This window comes from Sinohyriopsis cumingii, chromosome 15, assembly GCF_028554795.1.
Source record: "Sinohyriopsis cumingii isolate HCF-2022 chromosome 15, ASM2855479v2, whole genome shotgun sequence".
Lineage (NCBI taxonomy): Eukaryota > Metazoa > Mollusca > Bivalvia > Unionida > Unionidae > Sinohyriopsis > Sinohyriopsis cumingii.
In genome coordinates, this window is record NC_142975.1 from 16,324,689 (window position 1) to 16,348,999 (window position 24,311).

The 24,311-nt window shown below is 34.2% G+C and overlaps 1 protein-coding gene across 1 annotated transcript in view; it reads right to left on the reverse strand.

Moving 5' to 3' along the window:
• Positions 1–1,655: 1,655 nt before the first annotated feature.
• The window catches only part of LOC149781318 (dol-P-Man:Man(5)GlcNAc(2)-PP-Dol alpha-1,3-mannosyltransferase-like), a 42,574-nt gene continuing 19,918 nt past the window's right edge, over positions 1,656–24,311 (reverse strand). The window contains exons 3-9 of the mRNA XM_089935412.1: positions 21,152–21,299; positions 20,264–20,424; positions 14,299–14,419; positions 10,199–10,404; positions 7,176–7,235; positions 5,776–5,910; positions 1,656–2,918 (exon numbers count right to left, since the gene is read on the reverse strand). Of these exons, the coding sequence (XP_089791538.1) occupies positions 2,750–2,918; positions 5,776–5,910; positions 7,176–7,235; positions 10,199–10,404; positions 14,299–14,419; positions 20,264–20,424; positions 21,152–21,299 (1,000 nt within the window). The 3' untranslated portion in view covers positions 1,656–2,749. The remainder of the gene's footprint in view (positions 2,919–5,775; positions 5,911–7,175; positions 7,236–10,198; positions 10,405–14,298; positions 14,420–20,263; positions 20,425–21,151; positions 21,300–24,311) is intronic.

Genomic DNA, 24,311 nt, shown 5'->3' on the forward strand with positions numbered 1-24,311 from the left:
GGGGCTGCCCAGCTTGAGGCGGGTGGTAGTCGGCCAGTGGGACACAATAATCCCTCCTACTGTCAAAGCTGACCCATGGCACCCTTCCCTACACCAATCAGGTGGGACTTATAACCTGTAAACTGTCAGCTTCCATGTTGTTTCCTCACTCAGTAGTGAGACTGGAGTGACCTCTCCAGGGCGCAAGCCTGGGAGTGGAGTATGGAGATCCTGGGCTGCCCAGATGTCAGGATCTCCCTCTTGTCCTTGCTGGTGGGGTCCAAAGGAATGCTGAGCAGAACATTTGGCACCGGTTTGGATGCAGGAGCTGCTGGAAGGAAGTCTCAGTCGACACCCAGCCGCCTTGGGGGCTCCACTCTGGATTTTCTGTCTGGGTTTACTCCCATAGCCTTTTCTTCTCCCGAAGATATCCACAAGGCAGTGGAGCCATCATCCAATGGATAGGACTTGGTGGGTTTTGAATCAAGAGTTTTCTTCTCCTAGACAAAAAGGCTAACGAGCTTCATCTGCCCGGGTTTGGAATCAGAGTTTCCCTTCTCTTAGACTGGTTGCCTGCCAAGGTTAATGAGCCCAGTCTACCCACCCAGTTATACCACCATGTGCACTCTACACAAAAGTACAATATGCCAAGTGTATATTACACCCAAGTACAATATGCCATACGTATACTACAACCAAGTACAATATGTCATGTGTACACTACACACAAGTACCATATGCCATGTTTACTATACATCCAAGTACAATATGCCAAGTGTATATTACATACAAGTACAAAATGCCATGTATACACATACAAGTACAAAATGCCATGTATACACATACAAGTACAAAATGCCATGTATACACTACATCCACTTATTATTTATTGCTTACTGTTAGAAAATATATGTGTGTGTGTGAGTGTGTGTGTGATTTGGATTTTTAACGTCGCTTTAACAAATTTTCAGTCATATCGCTATGATGTCTGCAGTGTAACACTTTAGTGATGTCTAGCATGGGGGCATCACACCGCAGACATGTATCATGATGTCCCACCCAGTAACATTATCCTGACACTGGGCCGATCAGTCCTAACACTAACTTCTTAATGCTGAGCGCCAAGCGAGGCAGCTGTTAGTACCATTTTTTAAAGTCTTTGGTATGACTCAGCTGGCGTTCGAACCCACGACCAACCGCATCCAAGGCAGACTTTCTAACCACTCGGCCACTGAAGCGGACACAAAATAATATGTACAGTAAATGTTGGTATTAGAGATGCAATATAATTGCATAAATTTAAGACTGACAATTTCAAATAGACATCAAATAAGCGTATTAGAGACAAGCTGTAATCAGTTCCTTGTTAATACTAACTGTCCAAGGTGAAGGCTTGGCCATCTTTGTTACTAAAGTAGAATCCAACTGCATCATTACAAAATAATTGTTACAAAACAAATATGTATATATTTAAACACTTAGAAAAATATGTTAATTTCACACAAAAGAGGCTTGGTTGCCAACGTCAGTAGAAATAACTGCATGCCTAAATTTCTACATGTATATTATTTCAAAAACAACAACAATGGACTACAACATTAAAATATGAAATTATTAAAGACTTCTTAAATTCCTTTAATTCATTTCAGCAATGGAGAATGACAACTTTAAAGCACTGAGGCTCTAAAACAAATTTATTTAGTGATACAAAAACATCACACTATATCCAATCATGACTGAATGAGAAGATAATCAAAGAGTAAAGAACATTATCAATCAAAGACTAAAGAACATGATTGTCTGAAGGTGTCAAGTTCTTTATACATTTCCTTCACTTTTTCACCTTTTCTATGAATTCTGGTGCATTACTTTGCACCAACTGATCACAGTTATACTTATTCAAGGCAATAACTTGAACTTCAGCAAATCTGCAAAGCATTATAATTGCATTTGAAAGTAATTGCTGGACATTTTTCATGCCAGTGCCCTTTCTGCCACTGGCCTAATCACACCTGTTTGCTTTTTCATCCTATGCAGCAAGCTGAATTCAATCAACATTTTATTTTCTAATAATATTTCTAATGAATTTACTAAACTCTTCACTGGTCAGCAGCTGTCCAGGAAATATAAAAGAAAACATCTTGAATTAATGATTTTTTTAGGGATCAGAGAAGGATGCAAAAAACAGCTGATTGCTCAATCAGTGTAATGATTATCTTGAAATATCTTTAACAGCATCTGGCCCCACAACTACAGTTTCTTAACTCAAAATAAAGCTGAATTATTTTAACAGTTCTGAATTTTGAAAAGCTGTCTTGGTTCTACTTGAATCCTAAAACTCAATGAAATAGATGCAGCTGGAAGTATTACATTTTATTTCATCCGTTTTGAGTTCAAATTGGAGTTACATCGACAAGTTTCAGTACTAATGGCCAGGAATTATTCCTGCCTATTTGGTTTATTAGAAAAACCTGCACAGAGAACTGACATGAATCTTCTACATAGAGAAATTACCCTGGTTTTTCAATTAACATGTCGTTAGGAATTTTAAGCATGTAAAGTTTTACTAAACATTTTTTGTCTGAAAATCAGTTGTTTAAAATAATACAGAAAGCAGACATTATAAATGCAGCGTAAGTAAAATGCTTCCATCAATAATAATAATAATAACCAAAAACTCCAAATCACTATGATCCTGAGTTTATGGAGTTTTATTTCCTGTTCTGTATTTACTTATGGTATATTTGTATATACATGTACTTCCAAGGCATCAATGGATTTTTTGTGGTGTTGCAGACTTTTTGCTCTGACTACTATATGCTGGACTGTACCATAAGGCAAGTAGCAAACTAAAATGGCACACATGCAATGCAGAACTGCTGAACACTGTCGAGGGATACGTATTCCAGGATAACTCCATAATTCCTAAAATCAAAATCCTGAAATGAGATAATAACAGCTCATTTGAGAAAATAGTATACCTTTACAAAACAATTTCATTTTATGCATTTAGTTAAAACATGTCTCTATACTGATCCTAAATAAGGATATAGTATGGCACATACGTTCAACATAAACTATAATATCAAGACAAGATCTGGATATTTTACACACATCTAAAATGATAATGCTGCTGGACTGAAAGTGCACTCACACAAATAAAACCCTATGATCAAATACACTCCTGGTCACTAATGATGCATGCTAAAATGTAATGATGATCAAGACTCTGAAAAAAACCAGGACTAAATTCATTAATTCATATCAATAGCACAGATACCCAATATATATATATATATATATATATATATATATATATATATATATATATATATATATATATATATATATATATATATATATATATATATATATATATATATATATAATGAAAAAGGGCTGCAATGTCCTCTTTCACATGTAAATTGAACCTCATATGCTATTTCAAAGGCATATAAAAAATAAGTTTTTAGTGAAGTTAAGCAGATCTAATGAAATAAATCAACCATGATAAGGGAGTAAAAATAGTGTAGACATAACACCTGTATATTAGTCTCCCAATGATAATGTCAGAATCTTCAAAGACTAGTGATCCCAGCCTATACAGTTTTATCTGCATAATATATCTGCAGATATCAGTCTGAGCAGACTTCAGTTACATTATTTTTGTATGGTTTACTCAGTTACTTCCACATCACCACAACTGTTAATTTTCCTCATATGCTTAACTCAGTTGTTTCACCATCATCAAATTGTTACACTCTCTCCATAAAGTTCACTCACTTACTTGCTTCACCATCACCCAACTGTTATAATATCCCCATATAGTTCACACAATTAATTGCTTTCGCATCAACCAACTGTTACACGGTCCCCATACAGTTTACTTATAGTTAATTGTTTTTATGTCCCTCAAGTGTTTCAAAATAAGGCAGTATTAAGAACCTCTATCCACCTGAAGTCATCTACAGTGCAGACATAAAACTAAGAAATAGTTTGCAGACTCTATAACAGTGTCTAATAAGATTCTAAATGTACCTAAGAATTTAACTATTTCCACAGTCAAGTCTGGTATTCATTAAACCTAGAGTTAATATCTAACCTTTAAACATATGAACCATATTATGGTAACTCTAAACCAAATGATGCCATAACCATGCAAGAATTTCTGCTGAATGCAGTTTTGCCTGCTCAAATATGGCATGATCAACAGACCTTGCAAAAACAAGTAGGTTGCTGTAACCTAATTTCCTCCAAGTGAGCAACACCTCTGAAGATGAATAACTTTACATACAACTTTACATACACGTATTTGAGAAACTGAGCTAAACGAAAAAAAATATACAGACTAGAGTGACAAGTAGGTCATTTGGGTATTTTTGGCCCATGATGTGTTCTACCTTCCAATATGAACATCAAGTTTTATAACAACAAAAGACCATGTCAGCATACAACTATATCAGTGAAAATGAGATAATACAAAAACCCTATGGAATCACCAATGCATGAAATATATCAAACTGTGACCAACTTTTGCCCATGGTTGAGTAGTATCCTCCAAGATATGTGTGATTTGGATTTTTAACGTAGCTTTAACAATTGTTCAGTCATATTGTTACGATGTCTGCAGTGTAACAGCTTATAGTGATGTCTAGCACTGGGGCACCATGCTGCAGACATGTAGCATGATGTCCCACCCAGTCACATTATCCTGACACCATGCCAACCAGTCCTAACACTAACCTCTTAATGCTGAGCACCAAGCGAAGCAGCTGTTAGTACCATTTTTGTAAGTCTTTGGTATGACTCAGCTGGGGATCGAACCCACAACTTCCTCCAAGATGAATGCACCCATCAAATATCATGACTGTACATACAAGAGTGTCAAAGAATGAGCAAAATGGAACATGGAAAGCTCTACGTTTGCCAAGGGTGAGTAGTACTCCACAAAATGGCCTGGCTTCATGACTGTATGTAGAACAGTGCCAGAGAAAATAATGAGCTAAATGCAAGATGTTTTTTATATTTACATTCCCATCATACTTCAGTGATAGTAAGAGACACCAAGCAACATTTCCCAATTTGAGATTCTGAGTAGAGTTACATTTTTAGTACTCCAATGTTTTCATAAATATGAAGCTAAATCATCTGCAGCTGCAGTTTTGCTTAAGTCAAGGGAATAAAATGCAGGAAATTGGTGACTTTAAATTACAAGTAGCTCAAACTTTGTACCATCTGATATGCCAGCACAATAGATTTCTACTAAAACTCTAGCAGGAAATAATTAAATCTTGGTAAAGATGATCTACTAAACAAAGAAAAAGGAATGAAGCATGCAGTGAATTGTTTATAACTAATTTACAGGAAAGTGGATGACAAAATATGGAAATTAAGAAAGATGCTTCCCCTCATATGGATGCTGCCCTGAAAGAATTTTATGCTGGTGAGCAGAAAACTGATAGGACATTCTTAAAATAACTGCATTGCAAACTATTAAATATGTGGCATAGCATGCAATTTACTCCCATAAGATTGGGGAAGATATTAAGATTTCTTCACTTACAATAAGTCACAATTTGCCTTGGGTAAACAACTCGTATCTCTCCTAAAAAGGGCAGTAAGTGAAAAATACCCATATTGGAAGATTAGTAGTCTAAGGCTATTTTGGCTAATGGGCTATCACTAATGGGAACAATGACTTACGGAGCAATAAGCATGGCTCTAAACTATTTGCAGTTGAGCAACCAAATACCACAGATACCTTCAAAGCAATTAGCATGCACGACATTGACTTACCGTAACAGATTATTGAGAGATGTTGACCATAGCAGATAGTGCAAAGTATGGAAATACCAGACATAAAACTGGTAGTGAAGGGACCGACTAAAACACATCCCGATTAAGTTTGCTGTGAAGAGTGGAAGAATTATCTGTACAAACAGTTAAGGTTCAATCAGCAGAACTATCATAATATCGATTTAATTTACATTTAAAAAGTACATACTCCATGCAAACTAAAATGATCCAGTCCAAACATTAACAAAACCAAGACAAATGCAAAAACTTACTATAAACACATGAAAATCTGGTCAGGTCATCTATTATGTATATAAATATGCAAACTAAATTTCATATCTTTACTTCTCGTGGGTTTTGCTTTTTTGTGCCAGTGAAGGTCAGTCAGAAATTCAAATTTGTGAAAACAACTTAACAATTACTGAAACTGCCAGAAAATCAAAAGAAATCATCTGCATTGAATACAAAATATATCAACTAATTTCATTGTCTCTCACAAGTGGATTTTGCTTTATTGTGCTTGTCCAAAACAAAATTAATAATTCATTGTAGTGGTCTGAAAATATAACCAGATTAACAACATTTCACTTGTCTATGTGTCTTATGTTGAGTGGGTTTTCTTGTAAACAGGATCACAAGCTTCTGGAGACAAAAGAATAAAAAACTCCCTGTATCAAGGTAAAATGACAAACACTAAAGAATAGAATGTCACAGTGACAAGTTTTGTGCAAGTTATCTACTCCATGAATACAAGGCAAGCATGTGTCTTCAGAATATATAATTTACATGAGGAAATTATTACGAATGGTGAAATCGGTATGATTTTGAAATATTGTATATTCTGATTTGGGTCAATTTTTAGCCCTTAGGACTCCTACAAAAACCTGTGTGTACATATTAGGAATCAATGTACAAAGAGAAGATAAGAATAAAATAGGGTATTGGACATAACTTGTACATGATAAATATATACGATTTCAACTGTTCCAATCCCGAACTGCAGTGTTAACAGCTGACTGTAATCAACGACATGTTTTCCTTAATTAAGGGATTTATGTATCTCCAAACAAGCATGTTTTAATATATACTGATGAGCAGAGATTTTAAACTGTCTACACGATGGATAGTTAAATGTCAAAAAATAATACCCCAGAGAGGTTACTCTATTTTCTAATGTTGATTTTGCTGGAAATTTCCAAACATAGCCAAAAACATGTTTTCTTAAGTACAGAAATGGCAATTATGGTTATCTACTGCTACCAGCTGGAAATAAGAATGGTTTGCACCATCTTCACACAAACATTTTCGGACTTTTAGAGGACACACATTACTGATTTTATATACAAGGAATAACAAATATATAACATGAAAAAAGATTCAAATTCATCAATAAAAGGATATGACTTGGACTTAGCTGTCTCTTCACATTTATGCTCCTAAGATCAAACTCTGGTAAAAATCTGAAATAAGAAAAATTACTGTATATACACATTTATGTGTTTTTTACTGAAACTTTTATTCATGTACAGTATGGCCTGTCTCATAAGCAGGAGATACCAGATGAATTGATCAATCCAGGGGTAATTCTGGAAACTCTAATTGTTTACAGTACATAAAACTACTGTCAATGCAAATATTTTTATCTTTTCATGCTAGTCCCATTCAGAAATGCATATATGGTATGCACTGTATTGATCTGTTTCGTTGCAGTATTTCTTACAAAATACTAGTATCTACCCATTGGATTGTAATAGAATCAAAATATCACCAGTAAGTTAAATACTATACCATGTAAAGTGAAGTGTCCATTCCATCAATGTTGTTTACAGTGGGTGTTTAATAGCACGTATATTGTATCCATTTTTTTGGCAAGCCTGAACAACCTGAATTTCTATTAATATTTGTGTTTTACTTTATTAACAGTATGTCTCATGCAATAAAAGTTCTAATTTGTATTTTCCTTTTCCATAAGTTAGATATAATTTGCAAGTGATATTTCCCTAGTTTTTTGTCAATGCATGTGACCCTGGTAAGTCCTCAGCTTGTAAAGGCAGCTCTCACTTTGTTTTAAAGTTCACAATCCTTTTGAGCTGTGAACTGAATACTTGTTGAGTGTCAAATATAGAGTTTACAACTTCCTATGCATGTTGGACAAAGGCTAACCCATTACCTCACGTAAGCTCCTTTGGATACCTCTACCTCATTCCCATGGAAGCACTATTGTATGCCTCTACCTGATTCACATGTAAGTGTGTTTGGATGCCTTTGCAATATCTGCATGGAAGCATGTTTGGATGTGTACTGTAAACATCAGCCATTCTGAGCTGTTTTCAAAGTGTCATCATATGGGAAATCCCCCCCATTAGATACTACAGATGGTGAAGTAAATGAACCATTGTCACATTACATGCTTGCTATTTAAGATCTGGTCATGATCTGCTATTTAAACAAACTGGATCAGATTCACCTCTCTCCAAAATGGAGAGCTTGGATTTCATTCAAAACTTTCTTGAGTTTGGATAATGAGAATTAGGACTACTAAAGCTTAAATGGTCAGATATAGGACAAATTTTAATTTGTCCATTTACCTGATATATATTCCACTCAATAATCTAATTATATTTTACAATGGTTTCATTTTTTATCTCTCCTAACTATCCAGTCTGACTTGTTTATTTATCCAAAGTGTAACTCTGACTCACTGTCAACAAGTCACCCCTTCAGATGGATCGGACTTGCAAATACACCCCAACTTATAGGATGGTCCAAGAGAAATTGGCATTTTCCAGCCATACAAAGGGGGAGGTAGGTCAACTTAAAGTTGAGTTGACTTACAATCAAGTATATGATGTTTCATTCACATTTACATTCTCAAAAACAAACAAAATATTTGCAGCCAAGCAGCAGTATGTCATCTGTTATTGTTGTTGATGTGGGGTTCACTGCCATTTTTCAGCACATGATAGGCAATTCATGGCGACCAGTATTAATGGTGAAGGAAGAACCTGGGAAAAACCCCAGATAGAACCAACGACCCATGAGAAGCTACTGGCAAACTTTATAACATACCCACATTGGCCAAATCTGAGACTCAAACCCAAGCAGACAGAGGTGAGATGGCAGTGATCCGTAATGGAGAGCACTTTAGACCACTCGGCCACTCGGGGCCCTGCATTTCATCTGGGTTACTACACACAATATATGAATCAAAAGAAAAAAATTCACAGCAAAGACAAAATACAATAAACCTATCATTTCTTTGAAATGTTTGTGTATCAAGGATTTAACAATAAATGCATTCACATAAATGTTACGACACAAAACATTGTCACAACTTAAGACTATCAATATTTAAAAAATGAAACTGTTTCTCTGCATAACTAGAATAAATTTGAGATTAACTCTGATATAAATCATTTATTTGCTGTAATTCAAGTTCAACAGCAAACTGCACAAGTCCAGATCTGCCACTGCATAATGTGCTGCCAGATCTTGTCAATGCTTTTTTGTTAGGATTAATCAATACAACAAACTGTATATACCCGGTTCTGCCAATACATTATGCAACAACAAATCTGCATCCACGTTGTTTGCAGTTAGACTCGACTTGTAAGCATGTACATATGGTACCCCATCTAATATACAATGGAAAATATAACCTATTAGATATTTATTGGGGTCCAATATAATAGGTTTTAAAATTAAATGCTTCTTGGAATAATTTATAAAAAAAGATGTTATATATTTCCTATTCCTTCAGTTTTGGCTAGGGCAAGTTTTGCTAATAACTTAGTACAATTATAGTAATGTTGAAGCAAAAGCAAAGCAAGCACCAATGTCTGTTTCATGCTCTTGGTCATTTTTCACAGTCTTCTGTGTAGCAATAATGCCAAGACTGCTGTCAAATACATCAACTCATACAAGCTTAAACAAAAAGAATATTCGACCACGATATTAATTAGACTGCTGTCAATTACACCCAATCAGATTTATCATAAACCGTCATATAATGGTGCATCTAATGATGCAATTTAATGGCTAAATGCAACTGTGACCTCAGGGATTTATTTTAAAGAAATTAAAATATTCTGTAATGCTTGATACTCAAAACCAATCTTAATTTAAACCAAAAAAATCCATGTTAACAACTCATGTGGTATGAATAGAATTATTTAGGACGACTGGAAACTAGGTTGATACTAATTATTTTGGAAAAGAATTTGACAAATCAGAAATTAAATATTCTGGAGTTATTTGCTCCAATTGAGAACTCTGCATGATTTTACATGGGATCTAAGGTCTCTTTGCATTAGGATTGGAGCCTAATATTAGTCCCTGAGAACTCCTAAAATATTCCTGGTTTGTGACACTTTATCAGATATAACTGTACTAGCATGACTTACAGAAATGTTTTTTTTTTTACCTTTTCCATTTACAAAATATAAAAAGAAGCAGGACAAGCACATGGCAAGCAAGTAAGGAAACTTGAAAATATCTGTTAAGAAATAATTCTTCTGGTAACAGTCTCCAGTTAACTGTCCACTTGTAGAAAAATTGTCGTCCGAAGTTAAATGACTGCACTATATAGCCAACTGGATTCTCAAGCAAAAACGGGAGACCCAAGATAACCTGCAGAAAAAATAGTAAAAATTCTGGAAAATGTACTGTTTCCCTTCAAATGAAAGTATACTAAAATACAACAAGAAAAATAAAAATTTTGACAAATTTGATAATCTCAGCATTGTGCAATTTTCATCATATGTTTAAAGTTTTAGGGATGAGTGATGCAATATAAAAAGAACAAAGTTATTATGTGATATAAACTGTAAGATGCAGACATACACAGTGCCATTTGAAGGATGGAATGAACCTACTCATATCTTTCGACATGCCAGCAGAGTAACCAAGGGCTGTTGTATTTTAACATGCATGGTATCCAGGGTAAACAGTCTTTTATCAACTTTTATCTTTAACTTTTCATATTTTAAGTCTTTTTAACATATTATTGATTTATTATATAATTCATCTGCAACATATGAAACACAATAAAATGATGATTCTTCCATTATTTGAATCTGATTATCTTTTACATTTGTTGTTGTTGTTGTAGGGTTTAATGCCATTTTTCAGCACAAGATAGGCTATGCATGGCAGCCAGTATTAATGGGAGGAAGAACCCGGTAAATCCCAGAAAGAACCACTGACCCACTAGAAGCTACTGGCGAGCCTTTTACATTTGTATTAATATATTTAAAGCAGTCCATCTGTTCCTGTTGTAATTACAAATCTTGATCTGCTGAATAAACTCACTTATAAGTTCATTTTTTTAACTGAAAATTTGATTTATGTTAATGAGTGTCAGCTAATAAGTGCAACACACAAACGTTTTATAAATCAAAAGGTATTATTGTAAATTCTTGATGTTTGTAGAATGCGCAAAACACTGAGTTCAAACATTTTTATGTTTTCATGCCACTATTCCCATGCATATATGAGACGCAATGTCTTTTATCCTTTTTATCAAGGTATTTATTATAGGATTAAATGATCATGGTTGGGTATTTACTGATGTGTAAAATTGACCTAATCACTCACAAAATAAATAAAGTTCAAAGGATTTTATGTTAACACAGACAGTGATTAGGTACCAATTTACACAATGATAAATGCCCAAATATGATCATATAATCCACTAAAATTAAAATTTACCCTTTAATTTAATTTTGTTAATGAAATGTGATTATGTGATGATAGAAGTGAAGTTTGGGAAGCTTGATGTTTTCTTTCATTTGTCTCTTCACTGCAACAAAATACATAGCCCCATCTTTGCTAGCCATGAGTGAATTCTTTATATAGTAATATTGGGTCGAAGTCTGTGTGGGTCATGCTAATGATCTAAAATAAAATATATATTAAAAAAATTTGATGATGATGTTTAATTCAGATATTCCTTTTTTTACATAACACTTGCATAAGGCACATGTTATAGCATTTGTTGTTCTTGCTTTCTACTCATTTCAATCTTACAAAAACAAAATTGGGGGCCCTGAGGGGCCAAGTGGTCTAAAGCGCTCTCGGTTATGGATCACTGCCATCTCACCTCTCTGTGTGGGTTCGAGTCTAGGAGTCGGCCAATGTGGGTATGTGAGAAAGCTTGCCAGTAGCTTCTCGTGGGTCGGTGGGTCTTCCCGGGGTTTTCCAGGGTTCTTCCTCCACCATTAATACTGGCCACCATGAATAGCCTATTGTGTGCTGAAAAATGGGGTTAAACCCAACAACAACAACAACAAAAACAAAATTGTATCCATTTTTAGTGTTATCCCTTGCTTGTCATATGACCCTGACCTTTAATAACAGCTGGTGGAACATATTTTTGAGACAAATTGAAATACATTGTTAAGACTGGCTTGTAATGCCTCCAATGTGCTTTCTTTGGCACAAGGGGTGAGAGTTGCAGTGCATGAATGAATGCGCAATTACATTGTTTTAACTTTTAACAGGCAATTTTAATGGGGGGGTGCTGCAGATTTTGATCAGAAATCATGGAGGTGGGTGAGGCTTGTTGTTATTAGTATTGTATAAGGTTGGTATATAACTCCAAACAACCTGTATTTGTATTGTATTTTTTGTTAAGGTGTATAAACACTCTTTGTGCTTAATGCAATCACAGTTTTGATTTGATTTGAATTTGCCTTTTTCATAAGCCACATCTAATTTCCAAGTCATATTTTTAAGTAATCAGCCTTTTGAATCATTAACCCCTTAGCTTGTAAAAGCAGCACCCACTTTGTTTTCCCAGTTGACAAATCCTATGAAAAGACTGTTATACATGTTCAGTGCAATTTTAAAGTCCTATATTCAGTTAAATGAGGGTGCTTAATCCAAGCAATTTAACAACCCCCAGTCCATGCCTGAATTTAATCCCTTAGCTTGTAAAGGCAGCACCCACTGTCTGCTCAAATGATAATCCTCTGATTGAGCTGCAAACAACTCTGACACTTTCCTCACTGGCAAATGAAGTACTATATTTAGTTAACTGGGGATGCTTATTTGAACTCTGTGATCATGCCACAAAACTGACACATCTTCAGCTGGTGCAATCCTATCCCAGACTTTATGATAGACTGGTCACTTACAAAGAACGAGCTCAGTCTCCACAAATATAATAGCCCCATTTTCTGAAATGTCTGTATTCTGTTATTTACTGGGAAGTTTTGTTTGTCTTCATTTTTTACTTTGTTGTAATATCTGTTTATTTATCATATCAAATATTATCTTGCCTTTTATATTATTTGTAACTGGCAAGTTTGCCTTGGGTTTTTTCCTAAATTAAACTATGACTCCTCAACAAGTCACCCCCTACAGAAGGATCTTACTGGCAGAGTTAAGCCTAACTTATGAGAGGAGAGTCAAAGAGAAATAAGTTTATTGCAACCCTAAAACAGGAGGGCCCCTACTTAGACTTAAATTACCTCTTTATTGAGTTCATATGTTAAAATCTAATTTAACGCCCAATCAGTGCCCAACCCCTAAAGTGCACTGTAAAAAGTAACAGCCGCACTAGCAGGTTATTTGGATGAAATAGCTGCCCTTGTCTGTGATAATGCACTTTAACAGAACTTGAAAGGAAACTTAACATCACCTTACTATAGATTGGGTAATATTCTTCCCTATTTCCCAATAAACCCAATTACTTTCTACCAAAACATTGAATCTTGCAGCTTTTGGTGTATAGCCATTACAACAGAAAAATGCTTTAAAATCCAATTTTGATTCAATTTAGTAGCTTCTGACATTATCAAATAAGTGTCTAGTTATGCATTTACTGCTAGCCACTGAAATGAAAAACTGACAGAAGTGAGTGAAATCCCAACTTTTCAATCTCAAAACCAATACTGTATCATTAAAAAATGTATGAGACAAAGACCCATTAATAGCTTAATAATACATTCATACAATATTTCATCTGAAAATGTAAGTTAAAAAGATTTGCCCATGAAGAGTATACATCACCTTTTTTCTGGAACAGTTGCCCATGTTCAAGGTCACCAACTTTTAATGAAGTTATGCAGCAGTTTTTTAAATTATTTCATGAAGTATAATGAGTATTTTGTTTTGTAATACCATTTGACGTGCTGATTTTATTTAACCTCTAGATCACTACTCCCTATCGTCCAACAACTTTACTCTAATGAGACTAGTGCAAGTCCAGAATGACACCTGAACACGACTGCACTGAATGGTATTCAACCGTGTCTTGCCTTCTGTGATTAAATTCAGGTTCATATGCAAATTATTTGAGTTCGATCTGCAGAAAACGCAAAAATCTATTTTAAAAAGAAAAGGTATAAAGAAAGTTATTTTGCAGTAAGTAAAGGATAAAATTTTAATGTGAACAGTCTTCATGTAAAATACTGATATTTTCTCTTTGTACAGGATATATGTGAACAGCCAACCTGAACTACTGCATGCTGGGAAAATGTGCTGTTATGTAAAGGATATACCAGTATATGAAAAGCCTACCTGGACTATTGCACATAGTAAAATATTTTTGAAGGTCTGTAGAACACCTTCAGACACCAGATTGAGGATAAAGACTGCTGGAGAAAACAGCAGGAGATTCATCTTCACAGAAACACCGAAACTGAAAAGTAGCAAGACCAAAATTAGAAGACGTGTTTCCTGAAAATCCATACCTATAACATGCATACATCAATGTCAGTCTAACTTGACTTTAAAAAAAGTATAATGAGACAGTCTACCTCTTTCAGACTCGAGTAATAGACAGGCAATTAAAAATGTGCAATTTGTAAACCTAACACTACACAGCTCAAAATGTGATCATTACAGTATAACACCAATGATACATTATGACATCATTGACACATTATGACATCACTGATACATTATGACATCAACATTACAATGTTTACACTATATGTTTATCTAAGTATATCAAAACACTTTGAACTTGGAGAAATCGGATTCCAAATGACATGGTTGTGACTTCTGTCTTTTATTCAATAACAGAGAAGAAAAATGCCTATACTGTTTTAATAATTGCAATAACAATCATGTGAAAGAAAATGATCTAGTCTGTGTAAAGTATCCAAGACATAGGAAATCTTGAGTAATTTATGAGATGCAAGAAATTTGCCGTTCGATCATTATGCTGCAGAAATCACTGGTGGTTGCAAAAATTGTGTCATATTGAAAATAAATTCATTTTTGAACATACACTTTTCTTAGTGTACTGGATAAAAGGAGTCAATGCTCTTCAACCCAAGTAAATTCAATGAATCTTTAAATACTTATTCAATTATTATTTTATGGGCAAATAGAGAAGGGTTGCTTTTCACCATTTTTTTTCTCTGTGTAATGACCCTGACTTTGGGGCCGATTATCGACTAAGAGTAAAACAAGAAAAAGCACACTAACATAAATTTTCAAGTGATTTTTGATGCTTTGATTCTTAGGAATGTACAAATATCATTAAAACTGTGAAATTCGACAGAAGTTCATCATAAACTGACATTTTTAATAAATCAAACTGAAGAATAGAACATGAGATTTCAAACAAACAGGCTGACAATAAATGAAGACTAGGTTCCCATTTCCCTCCCACCCACACCCAGGGGTTTTAATGAGACATTCAGTATGACTAATTCCAATGTAATTATCTAGTCTTCTAATTCAATCAACATATATACATGCCACATTTACTATCCAGCTAAAACACATCTTATGTATTTGACATACAGACATATAAGCCACATTTATTGTCCACATGTGTCATTTGGAGAGTCTGAATTGAAAGCATTATTATCAGATTATAGTTTTGAAAGTAACAAGATTTTACTAATGAAAATGAATCCCCATGCCAATAAAACACATCTGAAGTACCTGACATTATAAAGACTTGCACAAAGGATTGATCTCAAGGAAACGAGAGTTAAAAGCCATGAAAAGATACATGCCACGACTACTAATTCAGACTGGTTTGAACAGAGTTTTAGCCCATTATACATGGTTCAGGTTGAAACTCTATGTTAACAATTACGCCAGCAAATGGAGGAAGGAAATAGATATAGATATATGCTACTCATTAAGATGCATCAACAAAGCTTTATACCAATGTCACTCAAGCATGAATATTAGGTCACAGTAACCAAGTTTTGGTACACATGAGTTATTCTTGTTGAGATTTGTCCAAATACCAATTTTCATAAGTGCCACTACAACAGGTTCCAAGGTACTTAGAGTGCAACAAATAGCTGAAAATAAACAAGTCATTAAAACATGAGAATTAGGTGTGTTTCTCTCCTTGATATGCATCTATGTGCCAATTTTGCTTAGTGTATGTAAAATAGAACTTAAGATATTGAAGATACAACAAAGAATTAGCTCAGAATACTTAAATCAGTTAAAAACTTGGTCACAGTGATCTTATTTTTGTACAGCTGGGTTACACAATTTAAGACACATCCATGTACCACCTTTCAAAATACTAAGAATGCAATGAATGTATAAATGAAAATATAACGGACATTCAAGTGCAGAAATTGGGTCACAGCAACCAAGCTTATGTATTGTCAAGTTACTCATCCCAAGGTGTATCAACATATCAACGTTCAGCAGTGTAAGTGAAATGGGGCATAATGAATAGCTAACAAGACAAAAGTCACTTTGCAGGAAATAAAGTCACAGTGACCTAATTTTGGTATGGTTAAGTTACTTTCCTGAGCTTTGTGCACATAATGATTTTGATTACTAGTGTTTGTAAATGGTCCAAGATATGAAAAAAAGGAACTAAATTCAAACAATACTGTCATTATAGGGCAAACCAAACTATCAAAATTTATTTTCTAACATATTATGGTTCATTAAAAAATGCTGTTAAGCAGAGCTGTCTTCCACCTATACAACAGTGTCTTCCATCCAAGATAAGTTGATCTATATAATTAGTGTTTGTGTCTGTGTGTGTGTGTGTGTGACTTAGATTTTTAACGTAGCTTTAACAATTTTTCAGTCATATTTCTACAATGTCTGCAGTATGGCAGTTTATAGTGTTGTCTAGCACTGGGACATCATGCTGCACACATACAGCATGATGTCCCACTCAGTCACATTATCCTGACACCAGGCCAAACAATCCTAACACATACGTCTTAATGCTGAGTGCCAAGCGAGGCAGCTGTTAGTACCATTTCTTTAAGTCTTTGGTATGACTTGGCCAGGGATCAAACCCGTGATATATAATTAGTAGCATGCCTCTGCATTGGACAAGACCTCATATATGGTCATTTGGTCCACTCTGCAAAGGACAAGGCCTTATGTATGGGGGCTTTCTTTCTGCCCACACTGCTTTGGTCCAGGCTTTATGTATGGTTATTTGGCCCATTAAATGCAACAGTTGAAAGAAACATTATAACACTCAAGTCTATGCTGATATAAAAATATACCCATTTCATTATAATTTCCCCTTCAAAGAAAAGTGCTTTTATCCAGTGCCCTTCCCTCTGCAGCTCCTATTTATAGCACTATCTTTAAATACATAAATTTAAACTTTAAGTGTGTCTCTATGATAGAGTTGCCTAAACAATTATATTCTGAAAAACTAGTGCAATCTTAATGGAATAAAATTACCATCAACTTATAATGACTGCATAATACACTCAAATGAGTATGATCACAATGTTTGCAAAATATCACCTCAATAAGCTGAAAGTTGGGAAGGTAGAAATGAACACACAAGTTTGTCATGACTGGGACATAACTAAGAAAAACATAACAGCTGGAATTTGCTATTGTTTTTGAGATAATATAACATCAATGCAAGGGTAATAAATATATATTCATGGCAGGATAATGGAGAGAGAGAATAAACTGCTTCTATTGCTGTAGCACCTGCAGCCACAAGAGTACAATATTTATCTCTGTACAATGTAACCATTCATGGCCTAGTGGTCTAGAGCATTAGGAAGCAATCTGTTTGTGTAAATATATCTGCCTCTCCCAAATTCCTCCCCTATCGGATGATAGTAATTAATCTATAGTCCAAAAACAAGTCCACATGGCTCTTCTGAAAATACTTTGCATACAATGACTGGTGAACATACCATGATGACCTAAGCTTCAAGAAAATCTACTAAAATCTGCAAAAGTAGTTACAGTCACAAAATACTGTTGTTGTTATTTTAGGTATAATGCAATTTTTTTAGCACAAGATAGGATATACATGTCAACCAGTATAATTGGTGGAGAAGAACCCAGGAAAACCCCAGGTAAGAACTACTAACCCATGGGAAGCTAGTGGCAAACTTTCCCATATATCCACATTGACCAGGCAGAAGCTCAAACCCAGGCAGATGGATGTGAGATGGCAGTGATTGGTAAAAGTGAGTGCTTTATACACCGTAGCTACCCGGGGCCCAAAAACTTCTGTCATAAAGTACATACATCTTTAAATCAAATGGGCAATAATTCTTAATCTAGTCAAGATCCTACTCCACTGTCCAATGGATTTTAAAGACAAAAATTTTAGTTTACTTAATATCTGTGTGATTTTGATTAAGTAAGTATGTGCACAAGTGTGGGTGGGTGGGTGGGTGGTGATCATATAGAATAATGCTTAGTCTATCAACCATTTCTGCAAAATTGTATTAAATGCTTCAAAGAAAACAGATATTTGTTTTCTTTTAATCAAATTTAAGCTTCCAGTCATTTTCAAACGGTTTAAATTTGTAAATAACTTATTCTTGATTATAAAATGTCACTTATTTGGGTCATACACACAAATGAACCCCACACACTCTATATACACCTCTTCCTTGATAATTTGTGCACAAATGGGTCCACAAACATAGACTACACTATTAGCGAGGGTGCAAGTTATTGAGGGACCTCCAAAAATTTAAAAAATCCATTTAGGCATTGAGAAAATGGTGGGGGGGGTAGGGAACTGGGTTGTTTAATTACTGTTTTACAATCATGTCAATCATAATTGTTAATAACGTGCTTTTTCTAATGAAGTTCTTCCTTATTCTGTATAAATAACATTTATTTTCAAAATGTCCTACATGTGAAAGATAGTTCCAGTAGGTTACAATAATCATCACATATTTGCAAAAACATCTGTGTATTATGTCACTGCTTTCTGTTTTGTTGATTAGTCTGGTTCCTGGAATGGTATTTAATAGAATAGTGTCACGTCGCTAGTCAAAGGAGCAGTGAACTATACTTACTGTTGATATACACCAAACAAGAATAATTTATTTTAAAAACTAGTGCCATTTATTTCGTCAGACAACTGTCTACGTCAAAACTACATTTTTGTTTTGTTCTAGTAGAACAATATTGATGTTGTGATTTCATCTAAAGTAATAATGAAACTTCTTATCATCCTTAATGATATCTCTAAGTGCTAGTTCAGGAATTCTCTGAAACTTGCTTGCCCACAATGACCTGTATCTGTGAAACCAAGCTCAGGTTTTTTTTAAGTATTCGTTTCGCTTGGTTGCCATGCTATCTTTTGATTACAGTTATAAATGAGTCGGTTAATGTAAGGTAGTTTAATTATGTTACATACACATTAACATTTATAACAGCATTCAATTGATAGAGTGAAGTGAGTTCACCTAACATACAAACGGGGCCACTAGATTGTAAGTATGTAGGATTTGCATGTCTTTTAACTTTGTTTATTCCACCTCCTTTATTTGATTCAAAAGACAAAGTTAATGTGATAATACAAAGGAGGTCAGCTTTTAATTCAGTGCAACAATACAACAAATACTTCAGTTATTAAAACATGGTTGGCACTTAATTAAGTTTTCAGAGAAACGCTTGCGGACATAACAGTTACGGTAAATTGACACATTTTACGTTTAAATACACATTGCATTTATGATAATAACACTTAAGAGGAACTAAAAGATAGAATTAAAACACAAAATTTCACTTAATAAAAATTATTTAATTTGCATTTAAATATTAATGTACTGCCTACACTAGACGTAAGTGACATTCCTTGAATATCTTTAATTACAGTGTACTAAGAATGTTGTCTGGAAAGAAAATGTAACCAACAATATGACTTCTAAGTATAAGCTGATAATTTCAAAATATTGATTAAAATTTCTAGGTTCTATCTACCATTTTACACCATAAAACGAACGATACATCTATGTTTCAGTTACCAATTTTAATTGTGATTTTCTTCAAGAAATAGGGATTAATTTTTGGAGTATTTTATGGTTTAAAGAAATGGGATCCACACCTGACCCCATAATATAAGCAGGTTTGCAAGTTATCAGGGCAGAAGTTATCAAGGGAGTGTTGTACCTCCATAACTATAGAGGCAGTGGTATACACTAAGTTCCAATAAATATTGTAACAACAACAACCAAAACAACATTAAAAAAATATGAACAACCTTTTGTTTTCATATATCTGCTTTACAGAACATAAAAACTGCTGAGATACCCACTTGTACAAGATACAGCCCAAAGACCAATGGTTCCTCAGGAACATGCTTACTGCTAGGTACAAGAAGATCATGGCCACAGGGTCATTAAACATACGCAAGATGTAAATAGAGTGGATTCTGTATGAGGCACAGCACATGAAAATGAACACATATGGGGGAAGCTGAAACAAAAATGTACAATTAACATGTCTCATAAATTAGTATAGTCTAAAATATACAGTTATCATGCACATTAAGCAAGACACATTAAAGTCTATATAGAAAAAGTCAGTCAATGAATGTGGTTAAATCTTAAATCAAAGTGCAATAATTTCCTTACTGTAGCTGCAGTATTTTTCACAGCTCAGTTAATCAATGTAAACAAACATTAAATCTAACTTGCATACATCATTGTTATTCCTATCATCTTACATGTAGTTAGATACTTTATGCACTTTCTATGTTTTCTCTGTCTTTACTAATTCATCACATTAATTGATTTAAGGTAGGGGGTGGAAAAGACACGTACTGGCTATTATATGCGTACATGTGCACTGAAACAATATAAACTGATTTACAGTAACAACTAGTTGTTGCAAATGTAGTTATCATTGAATTTTTCACAAGTGTTTCCAGTGTTCTGTTAACTACTTTTGCATATCGTCAAATAGTCTCAACTTAGAAATCTAAATAGTCCATGAGAATCAACTGGCTGGAAACTATTTATCTGGTTAACTAATAATGCCAACAATTACTGAAAAGAATAATTCATGTAAGTCAAACAGAATATACAGACTTTACCCAGTTCTAAACATACAAAAAAAACCTGACTAATATGCAACTTTACACAATACATATTATTATTATTATTATTGTTATTATTACTGAAACATTATTTTGAACATGTACCTTTTTATCTTTCCTGTATATATCAAACACAACCAGCAAGGTAAGCAGGTAAAGGACGGCAAATAGGTATTGAGCCAATCTAATATTCCTTCCTAAATCTGTCACATAATACAGTGCCAGAAAGATATAAACAAACCCTGCCGGATACCTGTAATGAAAACAGAACTTTAATGTAAAATAAGTTAATAGTATACATTAGTAAGTTACCAGTAATGAAAACAAAACATAAAACGGGTTAACATTATCTCTTGTTGTCATGACGATAAAAGTAATGGCATGCAACAGGTGTCAATAAATGCAGTATATCAGTTCTTCCTGTAGGACTGTCAATAAAGAATTTTAGGATTCATTTTAAAATATACGAGTTAAAGAGATGTCAAATTTTAAACAGTGCTTCAAATTACATGAGAAAAGGTGCCACACTGTTATTTTGATAAAAGGCAGCAGTGCTATATTTCTATGCTTGGAAAATGCCATTTTGATTGCATGATCTACCAAGGTAAAAAGATATTTCCATGCTTGCAAAATGCCATTTTGATTGCATGATCCACCATAGCACAAAGATATTTCCATGCTTGCAAAATGCCATTTTGATTGCATGATCTACCTAGGTAAAAAGATATTTCCATGCTTGCAAAATGCCATTTTGATTGCATGATCCACCATAGTACAAAGATATTTCCATGCTTGCAAAATGCCATTTTGATTGCATGATCTACCTAGGTAAAAAGATATTTCCATGCTTGCAAAATGCCATTTTGATTGCATGATCCACACCATTAATACTGGCCGCCATGTATAGCCTATCGTGCTGAAAAATGGCGTTAAACCCAACAACAACAACAACAACAACAGCATGATCCACCATGCTACAAAGATATTTCCATGCTTGCAAAATGCCATTTTGATTGCATGATCTACCATGGTACAAAGATATTTCCATGCTTGCAAAATGCCATTTTGATTGCATGATCCACCATGCTACAAAGATATTTTTATGCTTGCAAAATGCCATTTTGATTGCATGATCTACCTAGGTAAAAAGATATTTCCATGCTTGCAAAATGCCATTTTGATTGCATGATCTACCATGGTACAAAGATATTTCCATGCTTGCAAAATGCCATTTTGATTGCATGATCCACCATAGTACAATGATATTTCCATGCTTGCAAAATGCCATTTTGATTGCATGATCTACCTAGGTAAAAAGATATTTCCATGCTTGCAAAATGCCATTTTGATTGCATGATCCACCATGCTACAAAGATATTTCCATGCTTGCAAAATGCCATTTTGATTGCATGATCCACCATAGCACAAAGATATTTCCATGCTTGCAAAATGCCATTTTGATTGCATGATCTACCAAGGTAAAAAGATATTTCCATGCTTGCAAAATGCCATTTTGATTGCATGATCCACCATAGTACAAAGATATTTCCATGCTTGCAAAATGCCATTTTGATTGCATGATCTACCAAGGTAAAAAGATTTTGATTGCATGATCCACCATGCTATAAAGATATTCCATGCTTGCAAAATGCCATTTTGATTGCATGATCTACCATGGGACAAAGATATTTCCATGCATGCAAAATGCCATTTTGATTGCATGATCTACCATGGTACAAAGATATTTCCATGCATGCAAAATGCCATTTTGACTGCATGATCCACCATGGTACAAAATAAAGTGAACAAAATCTTTGGAGAATTTTACAAGCACTCTCAATATAAATGTATGCTAGAGAGGTATAAACCAACCAGCCAAAGCTAGGAACTAAAATGCTTAAAAGAAATTCTGAATGGAAAAGCATGGACCAACGAGCTAAATTCAGGGACTAAAACACTCAAACAAAATTCAGAATGATGAGCCATGGACCAAGACACCAAATTTTGGGACTAAACCTTAAATTTGAAGAGTCCAACTCTATCTTCCAGGAGGTAAAAAGGCATATATTATGACACAATTTTGTTTATGTAAATTTAAAGGAAGTGTTATAGCAAACATGATGCAGTGTATACTTTTGATGTATTTCATGTGCATGTATGTACATGACTCTGATATAAGCAATTCTAAACAGTAAATCATCTATGAACACATGTCTGTATTTGTGTATGTGTTTGCGCATTTGTGTGTGACAGGGGAAAATCAGATGAGTGTTTGTGCTGAAAATTAGGAAAAGCAAACTGAAAGATAGCATAGTGCTTAAAAGATGTATTTGTTTTAAAAATGGGGTGGTGTTGGGGTAGCGTTTAAAAAATGAAAACATTTAGTGCTACACTGAAACTCCCACCCTCCAAAATTGAAAAATACTAATAACATTTTATAAACTGAAAAAACAATTCTTAATCTGAATGTGCAAAGTTGATATAAAATGTATTTAATTAGACCGTAACCTTTAAAATATTTAACTATAAAATATATGTGACATGCATCATCCAAGTTACTTTATCCTACATAAGATAAACTGCCACAGATATGTTATGATCGCTTAAAGGCTCCAAAGGTAATAAATTTCACTAAGTGTATGGAGAATTATGTGAATATACAGATATAGAGAAAGTCTTATAATTTAAAATGTAAATACCTAAATAAATTAGTAAAATAGGTATAACCCAAGAAAACTGGCCATCTGTCGACAGAATAACAAATTACTAAAATAGGTATAACAAATGAAAACTGGCCATTGCTCTGCGGAATATCAAATCACTAAACTAGATATAACATTAAAACTGGCCATCTGTCAACTGAATCACAAATTACAAAAATAGGTATAACACATGAAAACTGACCATCTGTCAACATAACAAATTACTAAAATAGGTATAACACATGAAAACTGTACATCTGTCAACAGAATAACAAATGACTAAAATAGGTATAACACATGAAAACTGGCCATCTGTCAACAGAATACCAAATTAATAAAATAGGTATAAACACATGAAAACTGGCCATCTGTCAACAGAATAACAAATTACTAAAACAGATATAACAAATGAAAACTGGCCATTGGTCTGCGGATTATCAAATTACTAAACTAGATATAACACATGAAAACTGGCCATCTGTCAACTGAATCACAAATGACAAAAATAGGTATAACACATGAAAACTGGCCATCTGTCAACAGAATAACAAATTAATAAAATA